The sequence below is a fragment of the Parasteatoda tepidariorum genome, chromosome 5 (assembly GCF_043381705.1).
Source record: "Parasteatoda tepidariorum isolate YZ-2023 chromosome 5, CAS_Ptep_4.0, whole genome shotgun sequence".
NCBI lineage: Eukaryota > Metazoa > Arthropoda > Arachnida > Araneae > Theridiidae > Parasteatoda > Parasteatoda tepidariorum.
The window spans coordinates 72933818-72954396 of record NC_092208.1 but is presented as its reverse complement, the minus strand read 5'-3'; the positions used below and the strand labels follow the sequence as shown (position 1 = coordinate 72954396).

At 26.6% G+C, this 20579-nt stretch overlaps 1 protein-coding gene across 1 annotated transcript in view; it reads right to left on the bottom strand.

Annotated features, from left to right (window-relative positions):
• Positions 1 to 20579, bottom strand: part of LOC107453865 (zinc finger protein Xfin) — a 40492-nt gene that overhangs the window by 9177 nt on the left and 10736 nt on the right. The window contains exons 4-8 of the mRNA XM_071181075.1: positions 20253 to 20507; positions 17887 to 18156; positions 16473 to 16619; positions 10071 to 10199; positions 4690 to 5927 (exon numbers count right to left, since the gene is read on the bottom strand). Of these exons, the coding sequence (XP_071037176.1) occupies positions 4690 to 5927; positions 10071 to 10199; positions 16473 to 16619; positions 17887 to 18156; positions 20253 to 20507 (2039 nt within the window). The remainder of the gene's footprint in view (positions 1 to 4689; positions 5928 to 10070; positions 10200 to 16472; positions 16620 to 17886; positions 18157 to 20252; positions 20508 to 20579) is intronic.

Sequence of the window (20579 nt, the reverse complement as noted above, 5' to 3'; positions counted from 1 at the left end):
ATGACTTTGGTCAGTTAAAAATGTTTGAACAGCATTTATTATAAAAATCAATTAATCAAATTGAATTATAGATTTGGTAATAATTAATCAGTCAATATAATAGTCAGTCATAGTCAGTCAATCAGTCATAATAAAGAAAAGAAACATAATAAAGAAAAGAAACATAATAAAAGACCTTTATTGAATACAAATCACCAAAGCAAAGATATATTTTATAATAAAATAGTCATGCTTATAGATTATTCTTTAATCTAATTTTGTAGAAAAAAATTTAAAATCCATAAAATTTTAAAATATTTCAAATTTTAATTAAAATGAATAATTTAAAACTATTTTTTTACATTTTAAATGATTACATAAATACATCAGTACTAAGATGAAATAAAAACGAAAAAGGAAAAGAAGCTGTTTTTAGAAACATAAATTAGCAGGTGTAAATAGAAATATTATAAAGCACTAGCAACATAACAATAATACTTTAATATGTAATTTTTCTTGCCATCACAATGCATCAGAAACAATAAATAGAAATATTATAATAAAAATTAAACAACATAATTATAATTTAACATGTAATTTCTCTAGTAATCACAATATATCAAGATCAATAAATATCATATTAAGAAACATTGCTATCTATCAAATTTAGATAGAAACATAATATATCAAGAACGGTAAATAGAAATATTATAATCAAACACAAGCAACCTAACAATTAAATTATACTCTAAGTAATTTCTCATCACAATATATAAGTAAATATTATAATAGAAAACATTGTGCATGTAATTGCCTGTACAAACACAAAAGCTTTTATCACAGTTGTCATTGCCAGTTTTAATATAAGGATATATATTTTGCAAAAAGTTTGGAAAAAAATTACATTTTACGTCTGGATACCATTTAACAAAGTAAGCGCATCTTGAGCATTCGCAAGTAATACATTCTTAACTTGTTTATGTAAACAATGTATGTATACAAATTTTTGATGAATACCTTTTTTACATTTTGAATAGTGCACTCAAAAAATATTAAAAGAAAAAAAAAGTCCGGCTCTTTGAATACGCAGTTTATGTGGGGTGCTGCTCGGTGCAGTATGCGTTACCAGAAAAACAACTTATAGAGCAAGCAACATACTCAGATATAGCAGAGCATCATATGTACCAACATCTAGTGCATGCACATGAGAAACAAAGTGCAGTCAGGAGTTACATCACCTGAGAAGCAGTTGTTGGATAATTCTGCATGTATGATGTTTATGAATGCTGTCTCCCGCAAACCGCCATTTTATTATTTTTCCTAATCTCGAAATATATTAGCAGATTTAATCAACATGGACGATTTGATATAAAAGTACTTTAAAAAAAATATCTTAATTAATAGTACAGTAATGTTTATAAAGAGTGCAAAAATGCAGAACAAACAAACAATAAATAAAGATAGAACTTTTTTTATCTCCTCTCCAATCCTTCCCCAACCCCAGAAGTGGTTGGTAGGAGAGGAGAGTAAGAACCAAATCTAATAACTATTGCTGGTGTGCCCCATAAATGTTGCTTTTTCCTTTATATGCAGGGACCGAACCGAGCTCTAGTGGACCGGTTTACATTATGTCAATCAAAGCCAGCCTTTTTCCCCTAAGTATATTTTTTAGTACACCTATGAAACTGGGACATACATTTTGACTAACACTGTAAATATACAGAATGAAAATAAATTATAAATTAATAATTCTTTTCATGTCAAAAGTATTTAGTTTATTATGGTCAAACACATTCTTTAAAATCATGCAATGCTTAATCCTTATTTTCTTCAGACACCAAATAGGAAAAAGACCTGCCCATTTTAAGTTGACTAAGCCAATATCAAATTATAACCACTCCTTAAAATATCAACAGAGAATAAGACACAGAGAAACATTCGTGTCTCAGCGAGATTCAATCTCGCAACCGTTGGTTTTGCAGTCAGGCACACTAAAAGCTCAGCCATCTGGCCAGCTCAAATTTATTATCAGACCTTCTCTTCTGTTGTTTGGCAAAATTTGCATATTTTGATAATAAAATGTTTGATAGAGGATTTGGTCATCTAAGTTTCTCTTGTCCCATTAAGAATGAAATTGCAGCTAAGTTCCCGATACTTTATAAGAAACCGAGACATGATATTTGAGGGAATGGTTAAAATCAGTTCAGCCAGCTTAGACTAGACAGGTCTTTTGTCTATTTATGTCTGTAGCAAAATAGAGTTAAGCATTACATAATTTTAAAGTATGTGTTTAACCATAACAAACTAAATTTCTCAACATTTAACAAATTACTGCACAATAAAGCAAATTACTGTACACAAAAAAAATTATTTTCATAATACAAATATGTCTAATTCTCTGGTTTAAATTGGAAACTAAATTTAACAACAATAATAAAATAAAACCTACATTTAAAAACATATATAATTTCTTCATGTTAATTTTTATGCATAGATTTAAATAAAATAAAAAAAAGAAGCCACAAGTTAGTTAGCAATACCAAGTGAAAAATATATAATTGGATTTATACATTTGTTGAAACTTTAATGTATGATTTCTAATATGGAAAATCAATATTATATTTTTGAAGCTTGGCACAATTTCACAAAAAGCCTCTTAAAAATTCAAATCCATGGCAATTTATATATATATATATATATTTCTAAATAAAGAATCATAGTTTAGAAAAACGGTTTAATAACGTAAACATTTTGCAAGAAATTTTTACTTTTATAAAGAAACAATAATTTACTTTGTTGTTTCAAACAAAATATTCTGAGAATGCAAAAAAATTTGTTTTAAGCCTCATAATTTTTTTTTAACTATTTTAATTTGTATTGTAAAAAATCCAATGATATTTTAAAGAATTAATAATGAAATAGAATACTGCTTTATGTTTAAATTACAAAGTCGATTATATATTTAAACAGACAGTTACTTCAAAAATTAATCTATACTATACCACATTAATAACACTAAATAATCTTATATGCATATCCCATGACATTAATGCAGATATTTCTGCATAGTTAACTTAAAAAAAGTTTTTTTTTAATAATTATTTTACAATAAGCATTTAAATTTAGGAGGACACCCAAATAAAAATCAACTTGCATAAGGTTTTAGCAATTTTGTTTAAAAACTGCAAATATTTTACATATTATATAATGCATAAAACATAGAAAAACTTAAAAAAAAACAAGCATATACAGGCATAAGGAAAAAAACATAAATTGAGATTACATTAAACAGATTTTCCATTCAATTTCAAAACTAAAATTCTATTCCAGGTTTTCAAGGAAAGTGTCAAAACTGCCAACTAAATATTTATAATACATAGCAATATTTCATCAGAAATATAATTTAGCATTATATATATATATGTGTGTGTCTAGCATTATACATTTGGCATATTTATGTTAAGTATTATATATATGGTTAACATTTTATATAAATTAATCCTACTTCAGATCTCTTTTAGAACTCTGAGTGGCCATTTTAATCTTTTCTCTATTTTGTCTTGATTCTTCATTAAAGTTTATGTTTTCAATATGTTTCCTCTCATAAATGGCTCACTATACGATAAGAACTAAATGATAGATGAACTTCTTAAGATAATTTTTAATACACAAAACATTTGTATATCAGGCCAAAAAAAAACAGACGAAGCTATCAATATAAAAAATTCCTTACGAATACAATTTTTTTTTTTTTTTTTTTTTTTTTTTTTTTTTTTTTTTTTTTTTTTTTTTTTTTTTTNTCGACTTCTGCCACGCCATTCACACAACCACAACCCGTTTATAGGGCGGGTCATATTCGCACTCAAAGGAGAAAGGACATAGAACACACAGAGGGAGAAAGAAACATCCATGCCTTGCCAGGACCTTTCTGATGCAAGGACAGTTCCCTGCCCCCTACACAGGTCGGTCGGCATGAATACCATTTATATTCCAAAAATACATTACAATAAAAATAAAGCAAATTGGGATATAAAAACTGATTATATTCATTACTAACACTGTGCAGAAATAAAAAATGAACTTCTTAATTTAACTTTTAATACACAATATCAGGATTCCCACTCAATTTCAGAAGAAAAAAAATTCCCTGACTTTTCCAGGTATGTCAAGGAATTTTCAATGAAGATTTATACCCTTATTTTATGGCCAGATTTATACCATGCAATTTTTCATCAAACAACTTTTTTCTTGTAATGTCAAATGTTAGATTGTGTGAGCAAAATCATATAATATAATGAGAGTGGAAACATGGAAAAGTTTCACTAAAAAGTCAAATTTTATAAATAATTCTAATAGACGTTAGAATTATTTAACTCCAATCTAAATAACTGATTACTGTTACTGAAAATTCTAAGACAGGTTATTTTCTAAATATGATATAGGAATTTTCCAGGTTTTTTATAACATAATTGAGACGTTCTCTGAGTATTCCCATCTTTTTAGAGCTAAAATAAAATTCCCTGACAATTCCAGGTTTTCCCTGACTAGTGGGTGCCCTATATATATTAGTTTATGCAAATTAATTTGAACTAAAAACAAGAAAATTTTTTGGACAAATTTTTCCGGTTATTCAAAACTTGGAAGAAAAAAAACTAACGTTAAACTAATTTTCTGATTTCAAATCAAATTCTGATCATCATGATGATCTACAGAAGACCCTTGATTTTCTTTATGATAACGGCGAATATGATTATGTCTGGCCCCTTGACTTTTAAAAGCTCTCGCACAATATTTGCAAATAAATGGTTTTTCCTTAGTATGCTTGAGAATATGATGCTTTAAAGTAGATGGATGTTGGCAATCTTTGTTACAATAAGGGCAGATAGAAGATTTTTTCTTTTCCGGTGAATGATGATGATACTGAGAATCGGCAAGATCAGCATTTGAAGCTACTGTAGCACCTGATGTAGAAGCACAGCTAACATCTAATGCCGAATTCTGGAAACTCAAATTACAAGGATGAGGTGGAACTAAATTTTGAGAGCTTGGATAGATGGCATTTTGAAAACTCAAAATATTTGCATCTGGTGGAAAGCTACTTTGAGGGGACTGAAACACTGCCAGGGCACCACCTTCTGCCGAAGTAACTGTTGGTCTAGTATTCTGACCATTCAAGTTGTTTTCAGGTATAGGATTCTGAGAACTACTTGAATAAGATGCAAAGTTACTTTGAGATGGTGCCATGGTTGTTGAAGCACATGTTGACCCAGTATTCTGAACACTCAAATTTCTAGCAGGTATAGTTGTTACAATAGTTGTATAGTTGTTAGCAGGTACAGTTGATGAACCGGACCTTTGACTACTCATAGAGCATGTTGATACTTCAGAATGAATTTCTTGCTGGGGAAGTAACATAGGGTTGTTAGTTGAAGCACTAGATGCTAGTTCAAAATTCTCACTGTTTACTGGTAATTCAGATTCAGTTTCTTGCTGTAAAGAAGGCAATGCATTGGTTCCTAACCTGTTATCCTGATTGCAACAAGTACTTGGTGGTGGTACAATAATAATTTTGGGAGAAAGAGGAGGAGGAAATCTGGTTCGTATCTGAATCTCTGACCTCTTCTGAGATGAAGTACTTTCTCCTATTACAGTTTGAACTTCTTGATTAGAAATTGGCCTATCTTGAGTAGGAATGGATGATAGATTAGCAGTATGTAACTCATCAACATAAAATTCAGGATGGAGGTTATCTTTTTCCTTTTTTATCTTTTTATGCCCTAAATTAGTCTGATTAGCAGTATGTAACTCATCAACATAAACTTCAGGATGGAGGTTATCTTTTTCCTTTTTTATCTTTTTATGCCCTAAATTAGTCTGAACAGGAAACTTTATTAAAGTACCTGTTTGCCTCATCAAAATGTCATCTCTGTCACCTGGTGAATCCATAACTGTAATGAAAAGGTTACATATAATAGTCACTAAATACATGCCACTTTCATCATTCTTTTTAATAAGGTTTTAAAAAAAAGTATTAAATATACAAGAATAAGCAGGAAAAAGTACTCTTCTTAATACTCTTTCATCCCTAGCAGATCATGCTACTCTGGTTTATAAAAAATTATATTTGACAATAACAAAATTGAGAAATTTATATTGAGTTCAAAAATAACACAAAAATAAAATTTTTTACATTTTATTTTCTGAAATGAGGAGGATTTATTTATTTATGAGGGTGAATGGTGTCTCTGTCAACTAGTTTTGAGGTGCCCTCCTCTTTAGGTTTCCATGACACATTTTCCCTTTGAAGGGAAAAAGAATAATTAGGTAATCCTGTTTTAGAAGGTGAATTTCAATATAACTATTATTTGGATTACAAATGTGCTACATGCAGAAATTAGGATTCTGCAGATGGTGTCACACAACATATACCTAACAATAAATAATTTATTTGCTGAACTGACAAGAAAAGTTCATTCAATATATTGGAATATTTCATTAGATGTAGGAACTCTTAATTTTCGAACTCTAAAATGATTAATGTTTTAAAAGAAAGATTAATGCCAAAATTGATTTATTTGTTTGTCGCTAGTTCGAATGTGGCAGAAAATTTATTATTTTTTCTATTACTTAAGAGCATATTTTGCATATTTAAGTTATTGTATTTAAAAATTATTCCTCAAAATTTTAAGATTGATTTGTTCTAGACAAATATCGCCATATTTAATAGGTAGGTTTAAAAATAAGTGAAATGATCTACATAACACTAAATTTAATAAAATGCAAAGCCCCAGCTTTCAAGGTTTGCGTTATCATAATTTTCTACTGTATTATGATCAGATTATATTGTAGGATGATATTCCATTGATGATCCAAATGCAGCAAAACAATATTTCTCCCACCGAAATGTTGAAGATATTGAGTAAATGTAAGAGTCTGCAAAATTTTTTTTATAGTCAAGTTTGTATTGCCAAATATGAACACTAATATGCAAGAGTTGTACAATTAGGACCACAATGCATAATAAAATTGTGGGCCATAACTTCATAAGACCTCTTGCCTACAACCGAGCTGTGTGCAAATGCCTTTTTTATTAGACAGGAAAAAAAACTCAAGCAAATTTTTAAAAAAATAACAGAAAAAGCAGAATAAAATTTAAAATAATTATGTAGTTTGTAATGAAGCAATAATAATATCAGCATCATATCTTTGAAAAAAAATCAAATTTAATAATCTAAAGTTAAATAAAATTGGGGAATAATTTTAAAATTCAGTTTCTATTGCTAAAATCATTAGAAAAATGGAAATCAGTAACTTAAATGGTAAAAAAAAAAATTTCAAAGCAATCATAATCATAAGTTTAAATGTTGAATTTTAAATTTTAGATAATTAATAAAATGAACAGACATAAATATTTACTAATTACAAGAAAAAAGTAATTTTGTCTTGTCTAGATAGATAATAATCGAATCAGATAATAATCGAAATATTATTAGAAAAATAATAAAAATAGTTAATGAATATACATAAACTACAATTTCATTAAAATCATAAAAACATAAGCATATAAGATAACAAGCATCTTTTCTTAATAATAAACAAAATAATTTTCTGAAATTAATAATAAAAAAATAGTAAAATAATATAATTAATAAATATACATGAACTACAATTTCATTCAAATCATATAAACATATGTATAAAAGATAAGCATTTTTTTTAAAAAAATGACTAATAATAAGTAAAATAATTTCATAAATGATATATTTAATTTTAAATAAATATTTATTATGTAATAGTATTTTGAAAATTATTCAACATTATTTGAAATGTAAATGCAATCTGACAATAGATTTTTAAAGCATGTTAACACATATCACTTGACTTTAAAATTCTCATAAAAAAAATCTTTGATAACACATAAAAGCAATTGTTAAAATAAAGAACTTCAAAAACAAAAAAAGGGAATATTCTACACAATGAGAAAATAAATTATAAGTATGCTTTTAGCAGTATGAAGACATCTTCTTACCTAAAAGGAAAAAAAATAGTTCACTTTTATAAAACCGACTTATATCATCAAATACAATATAATAATCATCAAATATAATATAATAATAATCATATAATATAATAAAAATCATATAATATAATAATCATCAAATATAATAATAATCATATAATATAATAATAATCAAATATATATTTATAAAACCCACTCATATATAAAAACAGTAAATGAGAATATTTAACCCATTGGCAGTTTAGAAAAAGGGCAAAATTGGGTGAATGTTTCTCCCCTGTACAGTACACTACTTTCCTATCTAATAACATGGAAAAACCGGTATGTGATACGCAGAGAAGACTGTGGATTAAAATCATACTTTTTAAGTTAAGAACAGAAAAAAGGAATTTTCAAGCAGGAAGACAAACTTACTTGAAATAAACACAGCCACTATTCTGAAAACTTTTTTCCCCTTTTTCCTATTGAAGTTCTTACTTATTTAAAGGTTTCAGCTTTGAAAGCTGATATCTTAAACCCAGAGGTGGTTTAATGCTTTTAGTTTAAAGTGAACTTTGAAAAATAAAATATAAACATTAAACTCAAGCCCCTTCTTTTTTCAATAAAAAGACTACAATTTTAAAAAGGCAGGAAAATACTGGTATATGTAGATCCACTTAAGCCAAACTCTGACACATGAACTATTATTTTTATATTTTCAAATAATTTTTTTTATTATTTTAAGTTTACTATAAAAAACATACTTACATTAATAAAAACATTACTTACATTTTTAATCAACACTTTAAAGTTATAGACTTTTGCTCCCATCAATTTAAAAAAAAATGAAAATTTAAGAAAAATCTAAGCATTACTTCAAAAATTTAGTTTTTATAACCTTGAAATCAGAAAACGGTAGTTAAAAATAACCTAAAAATTCAAATAAAATTCTAATTCTTTTAGAATGAAATTAGTATTAGAGATTGGTAAGTATATTATAGCTTAGTGACACTAGAACTAGATCAAATAATCAGTTTAATTAGAAATTTGGTCAGTCACATATCACCAAAGTGAAGTATGTTGCTTAGCAAGGTCACAGAATTTCCAAACAATTAGTTGCTAGACAAAAAAGTTTGCTACGGTGAAGAAAAGGGTTCAGTTAATACATTAGAAATATATACCTAGAATACATATGGAAATTGAATTTATTGCAAGTGATCCTAAAGATAATATATGTTCATTGTAATAATCTTTGAAATAAACCAAATAAACATTTATATTAATATCAACTAACTCTTAAACCAGATTAATATTGCAGAATTTTTTGTGGGTGAAAATTAATAATTATGATAAATATCCAATTAAGAATTTATGTCATTTTAAAGCAGACAGTGCTTTGAAGACATTTAACTTTGTAATACAGCAAAATTCAAAGTTTATAATTAAATTAGTTTAGTCTATTATCCCATGTGCAGTGGAAAGTTCCATGACTAGGACTTTGGCAAATCCAGAAAATAGATTTTTCCAGATAATAAGACTTAAGGTAAACAAAAATGAAAGCTTGCATAGTTCAATAAAAAAAAATATAAGTAAATTATAATTAACATTAATTTTTATACAATTAAAAACATAAGTTGGATTTTCTCTTTCATGAACAAAAGATTTATTTTATTCCACTTTCTTTTCATTTAATGTAAAGAATTAGTACCACGCATATTTAAATAAAAATAAGATTAAAACACAAGCTTTACTTAGAAAAAAATCTATTAAACAATTAATAGAATTTTAACCAAAACAAAGCTTGAATCCTGCCTCATGACACTTTTTTAAATATTATCAACATTAAGGTTCATTAGTATTTATAATTAATTTTCTCTTAGGTTTTTCTTTTTTTAACTACATTTTTCTTTCCAAACACTTCTTAAGTGAGTTCATAAAAGCATGATTAAATGAATGGCTATTCAAAGCACAGCTAACGGAAATATAAAAAAATGGTACAACATTCAATACTTCAGAAAAATAATTGACTTGGTAGTTAACGTTACAGGAGTCTGGAATTCATCCTTATGAATAATGCGACGACAATACTGACTGACACATGTGCACACTACACTACTACCATTTGGATCAAAGGACAAGTGGCAGTAATCAACTGGTTTCCGGATCATACTTTTTAGCACAGCATAATCAAAGCCACCCATAAGCTTTTCTGGCTCTGAAACTGCCGAAAACATTACATTAGAATGATTTCTATATCATTAAGACACGATCAAAAATAGTGCAATCCAATCAGACATCCATCTTTTCGCCATGGGGAAATAAACACCAGCCAAAGTCGTGGAAATGGGTGCCACTCTAAAAAATTTTAAGACTGAACTTATTTTTGACCAATTAACACTGTCTAGCATAATTAAGAAATTTTTAGCTGACTTTGCGTGAGAATGACATACCAATATATTTTATCAATGACTTGATAACTTTTTCTAAACAGATACATTTACTTTCCTTATTTTATAACAGACACAAATAATAGCTAACTTCATATCGTTTTACATCAATCTCGGAATTACACCACAAATTTTGTTGTAAAACTATTTAAATCTCTACTTATTTTTCACTTCATCATCATTAAGTTATATTCTATTTCTGTAAATTCCATTTCTTAAAAAATTATCTTATATTTTTTTAATAATTTAGCAGAAATTATTTTGCGCTAAATTATTGTTTAAATTTTTTATGAAGGAAAAAAGAAAATTTAAGAAAAAAAGAAAAAAAAACTTAATTTCTAAAACAAATTGGAAATAAATATTAATTGGAGGTTAGATTTTAATTCAGTGATCTTTTCTCAAGACTGAAGAGTATGGTAGAAGACTCAACCCACTACACTGATTGAGCAGCAGGAATTGATCATAAGAAAAAAGATCATTAATGGAAAGAAATCAGCAACAGGTCACTACTACTAGGCTCCTATGAACTTGTTCAATCAAAGTTTAAATAAACAATTGTCAATTGTTAATGTCAAATGACCTCAAAAAGCTCTAAAAACATCTCAGAAAAACAAATTAAAAATAAATATCAAGAATAAAAATTATACTCTATAACTAACAAAAATTTTATAGTTAAAAATTATGCAATTATTGAAAGATCAGATGTAAAACAAAAAATATATAATGATACAGAGAATCATTTCCAAAATAAAATTTCAAAAATTTGATGTTCCATAAATTTTGAGTTTTCATATTAGACTAATTTTATGTAAATATCACAATATACTCTGGATTATTTTACATTTAATGTATCAAAATGAGTAAAAAAATCAAATACGGTTAAAAATTAAATATCAAATAATTGAATTTAAATTTCAGTAGCACAGAAACTTGAATTAACTACATTGTGCTCAATAAAACAAAGTGAACTCAAGCTAAAGATATCAAAATATTCCTAATTAAATATTACAAATAGAAAAAAGAAAGATCACTAGGGTACCTCGGGGTGGTGGAACCCGTGTTTATCTGAAGAAGATAAACCCCTTGAGGAAATCATACAATTCAGAGTCAATAGTAAAATAAGAATCACTGAAAAACTTTCCTCAAAACAAACTTGTTTTTGTATAAAAATTGCGAATTTTGTCTATCGACAGTTTTAACCTATTAGATTGACTTAAATTTAGCTACTTGAAGAAAATGTTTAAAAATTTCTGTCAAATGACACTGAGTTGACAATAGTTTATACATTCTAAGCATCAAAATTTTAAATTTAATAGTTATGTGTGAATACAAATGCTTTGAAAAATGCTTGCACACATTATTTATTACAAAAAAAAAAAAAAAAAAAAAAAAAAAAAAAAAAAAAAAANACTTGCTAAGTTTGATAATTTTTTCCACAAAATTTCTAACTAAAGGGTCATAATGAACAATCAGCAATATCAATATTTAATGCACTTTTTTTGTTTCTCCTATATATTCAAGATTTTAAAAACCAATTATTACATAAACTTTACTTACATAGGTAAAAGTTATATATACTTACATAACTAAATTATTACATAAACTTAGCACAGGTGATTAATAACTAAAGGTTGACAACATAATTGTGGAAAATAAATCATGTTAAAATGCAAAAATACTTTTCTTACAAAGTTAAAAATAAATAAATAGTATTCTAAACTGTATATTAAAATAACAAAAATTAACTTTCATGTCAATTTATCTAAACATGTATGATTCTCCTTTTATTCAATTTTACTCACAATAAATACTGCAAGATTAATTTTAACAACTTTTATTATATCCACTAAAAACATTACTAATACACAAACTATTTTAAAAACTAAACTACATTCAATGCTATAGCACAATACAAATATAAAAGCATCCATTCTAAAAGCAATTTTTTCCGCCATTCAACCATTGAAAACCAAACACATAAACATCCCATTACCATTAGTTACAATTATGTACGGAATTTGTATTATGGAAATGTCACATGATGATGTACAATTATTTTATGGCAAACATAAAAAAACTTAATTTTTAATTCAACGAGTAGCCAAAGTAATTTTTCCACAGAACTTTCTGCAATGATATTGAATTACAAATGAAACTAATGTCTTAAAAATATTTTCTTTTCCGCACAATACAAAAATTAACTTCAGGGTGTTTTGTAAAATCTATCCCAAATTTATTTATGGATCTGAAACACTTATCGATAATGAAGACAAAGAACTATAAATGAAGTATGATTCATCAATAAATTAATTACAGTAGCATAAAAACAAATAAAAACACAAATTAACACAGATTATTCATTTCATACTATAAAAAGTATTTTCTATGTATTATTCTACTGAACATACTGCAGAAATGAAATATACTCCTTTTTTACTTGAAATGCTAAATTATTTTTCAAATTAATTACAAGTTATACCAAAATTAGAATCACTTAAAATTAAATAAGCTTATGTCAAAAAGTACATATAATTGTTTTTTATTGTACTTGATACTTATTTTTTAAACTATAACAAGTAATTTTTATGTTTTATTCTAGTTAACACTGCAGAATTGAATCATACTCCTTTTGTTACTTGAAAAGCTAAATTACTTAAAATGCTAAATTATTTTTCAAATTAATTACAAGTTATACCAACATCAGAATTGCTTAAAATTAAATAGGCTTCTGTCAAAAAGAAAGATACGGTTATAATTATATCTAAAGCAACAACAAAAACTATTTAAAAGTAAGATTTCAAAACTGTACACAAATATTAAGTACTATATTCACAATGAAAATATTTACACATGAATCGCTAAACAATACCTGAGTAAATTACGCAGTTATATGCTTTGGAAAAGTTAGTATGTTTAGTGTTTATACAAAAATACCTAACAATATATTGAATAAAATTAATGACTATAATTCAATACATATTAAAAATGAAGTAAAAAAAAGTGTGTAAATATGTAAAATAGATATATCAAAAAGCACACAAACGCTATTTCAAAAAACATATGTAAACATAACAAAAGGATACAAAATTCTTATAAGAAAGAAGATACATATTTTATATTTTCACGGAGGTAAATACAATTTGGCACCTACATAAATACAGTAGAAATCTACTAATCCTAATCCTAGTAATCCAAAATTCTGATAACTGATAATCCAAATTTTAACTTCTTAAAAAATGCTAAAGAAAAAATTTTTGTAAAAATATTCATAAAATAACTATTAAAAAACACTCAAGGATAATACAATAAGACAAAATAAGGATTTTATTTAAAGAGGGAGGTCCATACAAAATCTGGAAGGGAAAAAAATGTGCAGAATCTCCTTCCATATTAGAGTTGTTTAAGTGCACAATTCAAAAATCATATAAAGAATGATAAAGTTAAAATGGAAAAATATCATAAATTTGCATGGTGAGATACCAAAAATGTTACCATTCAAATGTGAGATTCAAAATTCATGTACACACGAATTGTGATACAGCATCATAAGAACTATGACACACTAAAAAAAAAATTATGAAAATCCCAATGTACCGTGATAGAACATGATTGGATGACACGGCTTTGTCTTTGAATGTCTCGACAACAATTTGGAGGAACATAAATTCCAATCGAAATTTTAGATGATCCAAACTTTCAGTAATTTAAATAAGCAAGAGCCCTGATTAGGTCGGATTACAGAGTTTCTACTGCATATGCATACAATTTTTTAAAAAAAATTTAAATAATCATGTAATAAGATGAAGATGTGATTTGAATACCAGACACAAAGAACAACTGACAAATTACAAAAAATAAACACCTCAACTGTTGAGCTCTTCAGTCAAGTTTGTACAAATATTTCAACAATAATCAAATAATCAACAATTAAAAATCTTAATGAAGTGTAAATGCTTCACAGTAAAATAGATAATAAGATTAACAAATAACCAGTATTTAGTTGTTTTTCTCTCTGGAGGCAATTCAAAAAATAATATAAGAAGTTACTCTAAATAGTTACTTCGACATCATATTACGATTAATATAGTAACATTCCAAAATTATTAATAAAAAATACTATCAGTTTAATACCATAAATTACTGCACTGTTCGTACATCCCAATTAACACTCTTCAAAATAGTAACTAAAATTAATTCATTGAATGCATCAATTAATGGCACAAGAACTATCAACTCCTCTCTGAGAAATAACTTATATTTCAATAAGTACAGACAAGAATTGCACTGAAACAAAAAATTAAAATTAATTTTATTCTTTTAGAATTTATTTTCTTAGCTAGGCAATTAAAGCAGTGATTCTGCTCGACTTTGGAAACTATACTAACCTAGGACCTACGTATTTTTGGGTCACTTTTTACGAAAAAGGGGTCCATATTTAAAATATAACTTCTAGACTTCTTTAACAATATATTAATGTTCACATTTAATGTTGTAATATCTATTGATATACTAAACAAAGAATTTCAAAACAAGAAGTTCTGCTATAATTTTACCAACATAAATCTGCTGATCCTCCATTCTTTTCCTGCACAAGAGTATTACGCGTCCCACGGGAGACGCCTTATTATTTGCGTCCCCTCTATGATTTTCGACGTATTTATTGCATTATAGCGTGTAAGCGAAATCATTGTACATGTGTATAAGGAAGGACAAAACAAATACTTGTGGGATTTTCATGAATTATAAAATACAGATGAAAATAAAAATATTGGTAGCTTAATAACAGTAAGTAATACATACAATACTTTTACCTAAACGCAGATTTATTAAACAGAATCGTTAGTATGAAACCTATTTAAGCTCTCTAAAAAAATTAATTTTCCTAAAAATAAACAAAATTTCTACTAAAAGCTCTCTTTAGTCGATAAAATAATCAAAATAATGGATAAAATAGTTAAAGATACTCTCTAATGAGATATTCCTATAAAACTTAAAATATAACAGAAAAATTATTTAAAAAAATATAATAACAAGTAAAAAATTAATACAAACCATAACAATAATTACATGCCTCTAGAATACTAAAATCAAATTGAAGAAATAAAATTAACTTTCCAGCAGATATACTCTTCATGCCAAAGTAAAAAATGACATGTATATTCTCGAAACACTATAAAATGCTAATTTAAGAGTGTGAGTTGAAGATTATAAATATTAAATTATAAAAATCATATTGTAATAACCTTAAGTTCAATATTTAAAATTGTTTTAAACTTCTTTAAAGCAATAAAAAAAAATTAAAACAATATCTAATGATCAATAATTACTGTGATGACTGCAAAATAAAATCTATGAAATTGTTTATATTTCAACTGACATTAGTAATATTAGAATTCAAAATTAGTCAAGGAAACAAAAACTATTTTCATAATTTTTTCATTGTTTAAAGTGAAATCAAAACTAAGATTAGATAAGAGCAGAGCCCTGGACTAAATATTTTGCAGGGCAAATTTAAATACTATTGTGAGATCGATAGGAAAATGGATATTTTAGGATTAAATTAGGTTTTCACTTAATTTATTGAAAGTTAATAGTAGGTTGTTGTTTTCTTCAGATTTTGTTCCTATAAGCCAGCAACTAAAAAAAATTTCTAGTAACATTGTCATCATTAATTTCATTTTCAAACTTTGATTTAAAGAGAAAAATGATATCCAAGGTCTATAAAAATGAGGAACTTAGCATTTAAGAGCCCCACTTAATTAATCATGTGAAAATGTTTAAATATATTTCTTTCTCATTCTATGAATACAAATGTGGAGACAACTGTCTCCAGATCCATGCCTATGCCTTAGGTTGTTATGTCTATCAATAGGATGGAAATAATAAAAAATGTTTCTAATTTTGATCATCAAACAATTTCATAACAATGGCATGGGGACTACTAGAGTTCCAGAAATGTGGGACCAAAGACAAATATCCTGCTAGCCCAACCCTCACAACTGACCTGCATTTACAATGCTCACATGAATTTTGAACATTATACTCACAATTTTGAATATCTGATGTTTGGACAGTGGCTGTAAATACATAAGAAGGCTTAGAAACAGGCAATGATGTGTTTTTCACAGCACTATCGGGATTAAAGAAAAATACCGAAAACTTATCTCTAGCACATCTGACATGTGTGCAAATTGCTGGAAATTTAAAATGAAAATTGAAAACTTAAAACTTGCAATTAAATGAATATCTTCCAACTAAATAGGTTTAACTCTATCAGAGAATCATGTATAAATATAACTTTTTAATAGGAAACAAAAATTAAATAAAATATAACACAATTTTTAAAATATAGAAGGAAAAAAAGGTGAATTCAGTCAACTTAGTGATTTAAATCAATTGCTTCAAATTAGATTATTTGAACTGCATTAACAAATTCTTTATACAGCAATATATATTTTAACAACAATATATAAATACTAATACTGCTACATTATCTTTAAAAATAACAATAATTCAACTTTGAATTTCTATTTGGTTTTCATTCAATTGATAAGATTTCTACATTTTCAGAAAAGTTTTAATTTTATTTTTCATCAGCAATAATTTGAAATAAAATTATATTCTACAATTAATAATAGAACAATAACCCAGAGTCGAAAAAAAGGTTTAAGCCAATTATAAAAAATAAAAATAAAGTGTTTTGAATCAAGTGATCTTAATCACAGATTGAAAAGCTGATGATTAATATTGAAAAATTAATTCAGTTTTTCAAATCACTATTTGAATAACATATTTAAATAACATAACATATTAGATAAACAGAATCAGTATCCAAATGAAGTTATTAATAAAAATGAAATTTGAAAAAATGAAATAAGCATAAATATTGAAAAAATGAAATAAATATAAATATTGAAAAAATGAAATAAATATGAAAATGGAAAAAAAAAATCTTACAATTTTTTTTTTTATTTTTACCAAATTACTTATCATTTGCACAAAATAAACCAGATAATATAGATTTTTCTACAAAAATAAGTAAAGAGTACCCAATTTGCAACAAAAGCAATTGATCAAAATACTTTATAAAATTAACATAAAAATGTGCTAGACCATGAAAACTATCAACAATCGTAAACCAAATATATTTAAATACCAAATTTAAGTTATGGTTTTTATCTACCCTGTAAAACTGTTAAAAATAGATTGAGCTGGTTTCGAAACCAAACACCTTCTATTTCTAATAGATAATGGCATTACTAATCTATATACAGTCCACATTGGACATTTACATCATATTTCCTTGTGGCATATCAGGTATTCGAGCATGATTACGGACATGATTATACAGCGCTCCCTGGTGCTTAAACTTACAGTTACACAACAGACAAACGAAGGGTTTTGCATTCGTATGAGCTACCATATGACGATCCAAAACAGATTTAAAAGCAAACTGCTTACCGCATATTGGGCAAGGTATTAGTGGTTTCATGTTAATTGATCTCATTACGTCTAAAGCATAAAAAGGATTAATGTGTGGTTGAGAGTTTCCAGCTATATGTCCAGTGGGTGATAAGGGAACAATAGACAAAGAACTAGAGGATGATGATATGAGAGTAGATGATGGTGATGACGCAAGAGTAGATGATGATGATGACATGAGAGATGATGATACTTGAGCAGATGATTTTTTTGAATGAATCAATAAAGAAGCACTGGGTTTATCAGCAGCTACAAAAGATTTAAAATCAAACAGTTAAGACATTTTCCTTTAGAAACAGTAGCGGCAAGTGGTATGAACCTAGGCATGAGGGTTCATGCATTAAAATTATAGCTTTTCTATTAATTTGTGACCTTTTTTTAAAAAAAAGAACGAATCAAAACCAACTAAATAGTTTATTCCTAATGTTACAAATCCATTACAAAAGTAAAACTTGAATTTCTTTTTCTAGACAATAAATATAATGGGGTTATTTAACCTTTTTTTTTTTTTTCTTCAGTCACTAACCGCTACTGTTTGGGATAACATATTGCTGCTATCTTAATCAATTTTGGTGATGCATATGAAATACTACCAAGTTCAGAAAAAAATAAAAAATAAATAACTTATTTAGACTTATAAATAACTTATTTAGACAAAACAAATAGTATTGTTATTAATTTCCTTTGAGTAACAAAGAAAAATTACACTTGTTAATTTAGTTTTAAAATATTTGAAATACCCTACTTAGCAACTTTACAGGATAAAGAAATATTTTCTATTATTTCCTCAAATTAAACATGGCAGAATTTGATATGCATTGCCTCAATATACATAAATAAATAATATATTAATAATTTATAAATATATATATATGGTACATTAGCTCTAAGAAGATTAAAAATAAAAATAATAATTTTAATGTTAGAAACAAATTTATTTTAAATATGCATTAATTTAAGAGAGACCTTTAAAACAATACAAAAGTAATACTACATATATAACAAACATAATAATATTATAGAATCTAATCTAATGTTTAGTGCAATTTAAGAATAGAAAGTTCAGCATAAGGCCTCATTTCAAATTGAAGCAATAAAAATAGTAGTATTAAAAAATTATGCACCATAATAAAGACAGAAAATTAAACTTCAGTTTTAAAAAAAATTATCAGACAATTAATAAAGAAAAATTGCACATTGCAACTTCTTTTTTTTATAAGGAGCTTCATATTGATAAATGCATGGCAGATCATAGTTAATAAATAGTTTTAATAATAATTACATTGAAGTAAAAATTTTGACCACTTACTATACAATTCCCTACAGTTTTATTAATCAGTGCATACTTAAATATTAGTAGGAAAAGTAAAGTATTCTCACTACAGCCTGATGTGGGCCAGGAGGGTCATGGAAGTGAAGGTTCCACAATTTCCTTACCAATGGCATGATTGTGGCAATGTGATCAGCATTGTGCACTAACTACCTTTACTTCCATGACAAGCCAGGTACTCATCAATCTGAAGCTGGGTTTGAATATCAGTACTATCATACTACCATATATTACATATATATAATATTAGCACTATCATATTATAATTTTATCACAAATCTCACAATTATATTTTTGAAAAAAATTAAGTTTGCATTACATTTAAATAATCTGTTAGATGGTATACGTTAAAAAAATTATGATCTAAATTATATTCTAAAATTATTATGAAACAAAAATTACATATTTGCAACTATTGATATTATAAATAAATATAAGAGAGTATATAAGAATAACTTAAAATATATCTTATTTTGCATTCCTTAAAAACAATAATAGATATTTTTGCATAAAAAATAACAAAATAATTAGATAAAAGGTTTTATTACATTTTATGAGCAAAACATATTTTCACTAAGACATAAAAACATTTTCAAAAAGACAAATGCTGCTATCTAGTTTAATAAATAGATAATTTTCTGCATGAAACTTGCTTTTTCAAATCAAACATCGTTTTTGGATTTTGGACAAAGAGGAAAAGAAATTTGGGATATTTCCACATCACTAACTGATCCCGCCAACTGAAATCGCAAAAGCGTGAAATAAATCTATTCAGCCCCAGTACTTGGAATAAACTTTATATATATCTATATACACACACATGACCACAAGTGTTTCAACACGCTTGCCATTAAAACTTGGCAAACATTTTGGCCATTCAAAAATATTAATCATAGTTTACATTTGATACATGAACACAAAATGGGACACAAACAATTGAAAATAAGTTAATACATATTTCTAGCATGGCAAATCATGTGTGACTGCAAATGAGCTTTTTGCTTAAAAGCTTTACTACACAAAGAGCACTTAAAAGGGCGCTGACCAGTGTGAATCAACATATGCCTTTTGAATAAGCTTTCAAACATGAAAACTTTTTGGCATATGGTACACTGAAAAATATTGGATGCAGTTTGATCATAGGAAAAAGAACTTCCAGTTTCATTTTCAACACTTAAGCCAGCTGTAAATAAAGTTTGCAATGAATCTTCTTGTTTCTTAGACAGGAATTTTATGCCAGTGGATGCTTTAAGTGCTCTGAATACTTTATCTGAAATTAAAAACAATAATAGATCGGAGGGTGAAATAATATATTGAACAGATAAAAATGCGTAGATAAAAA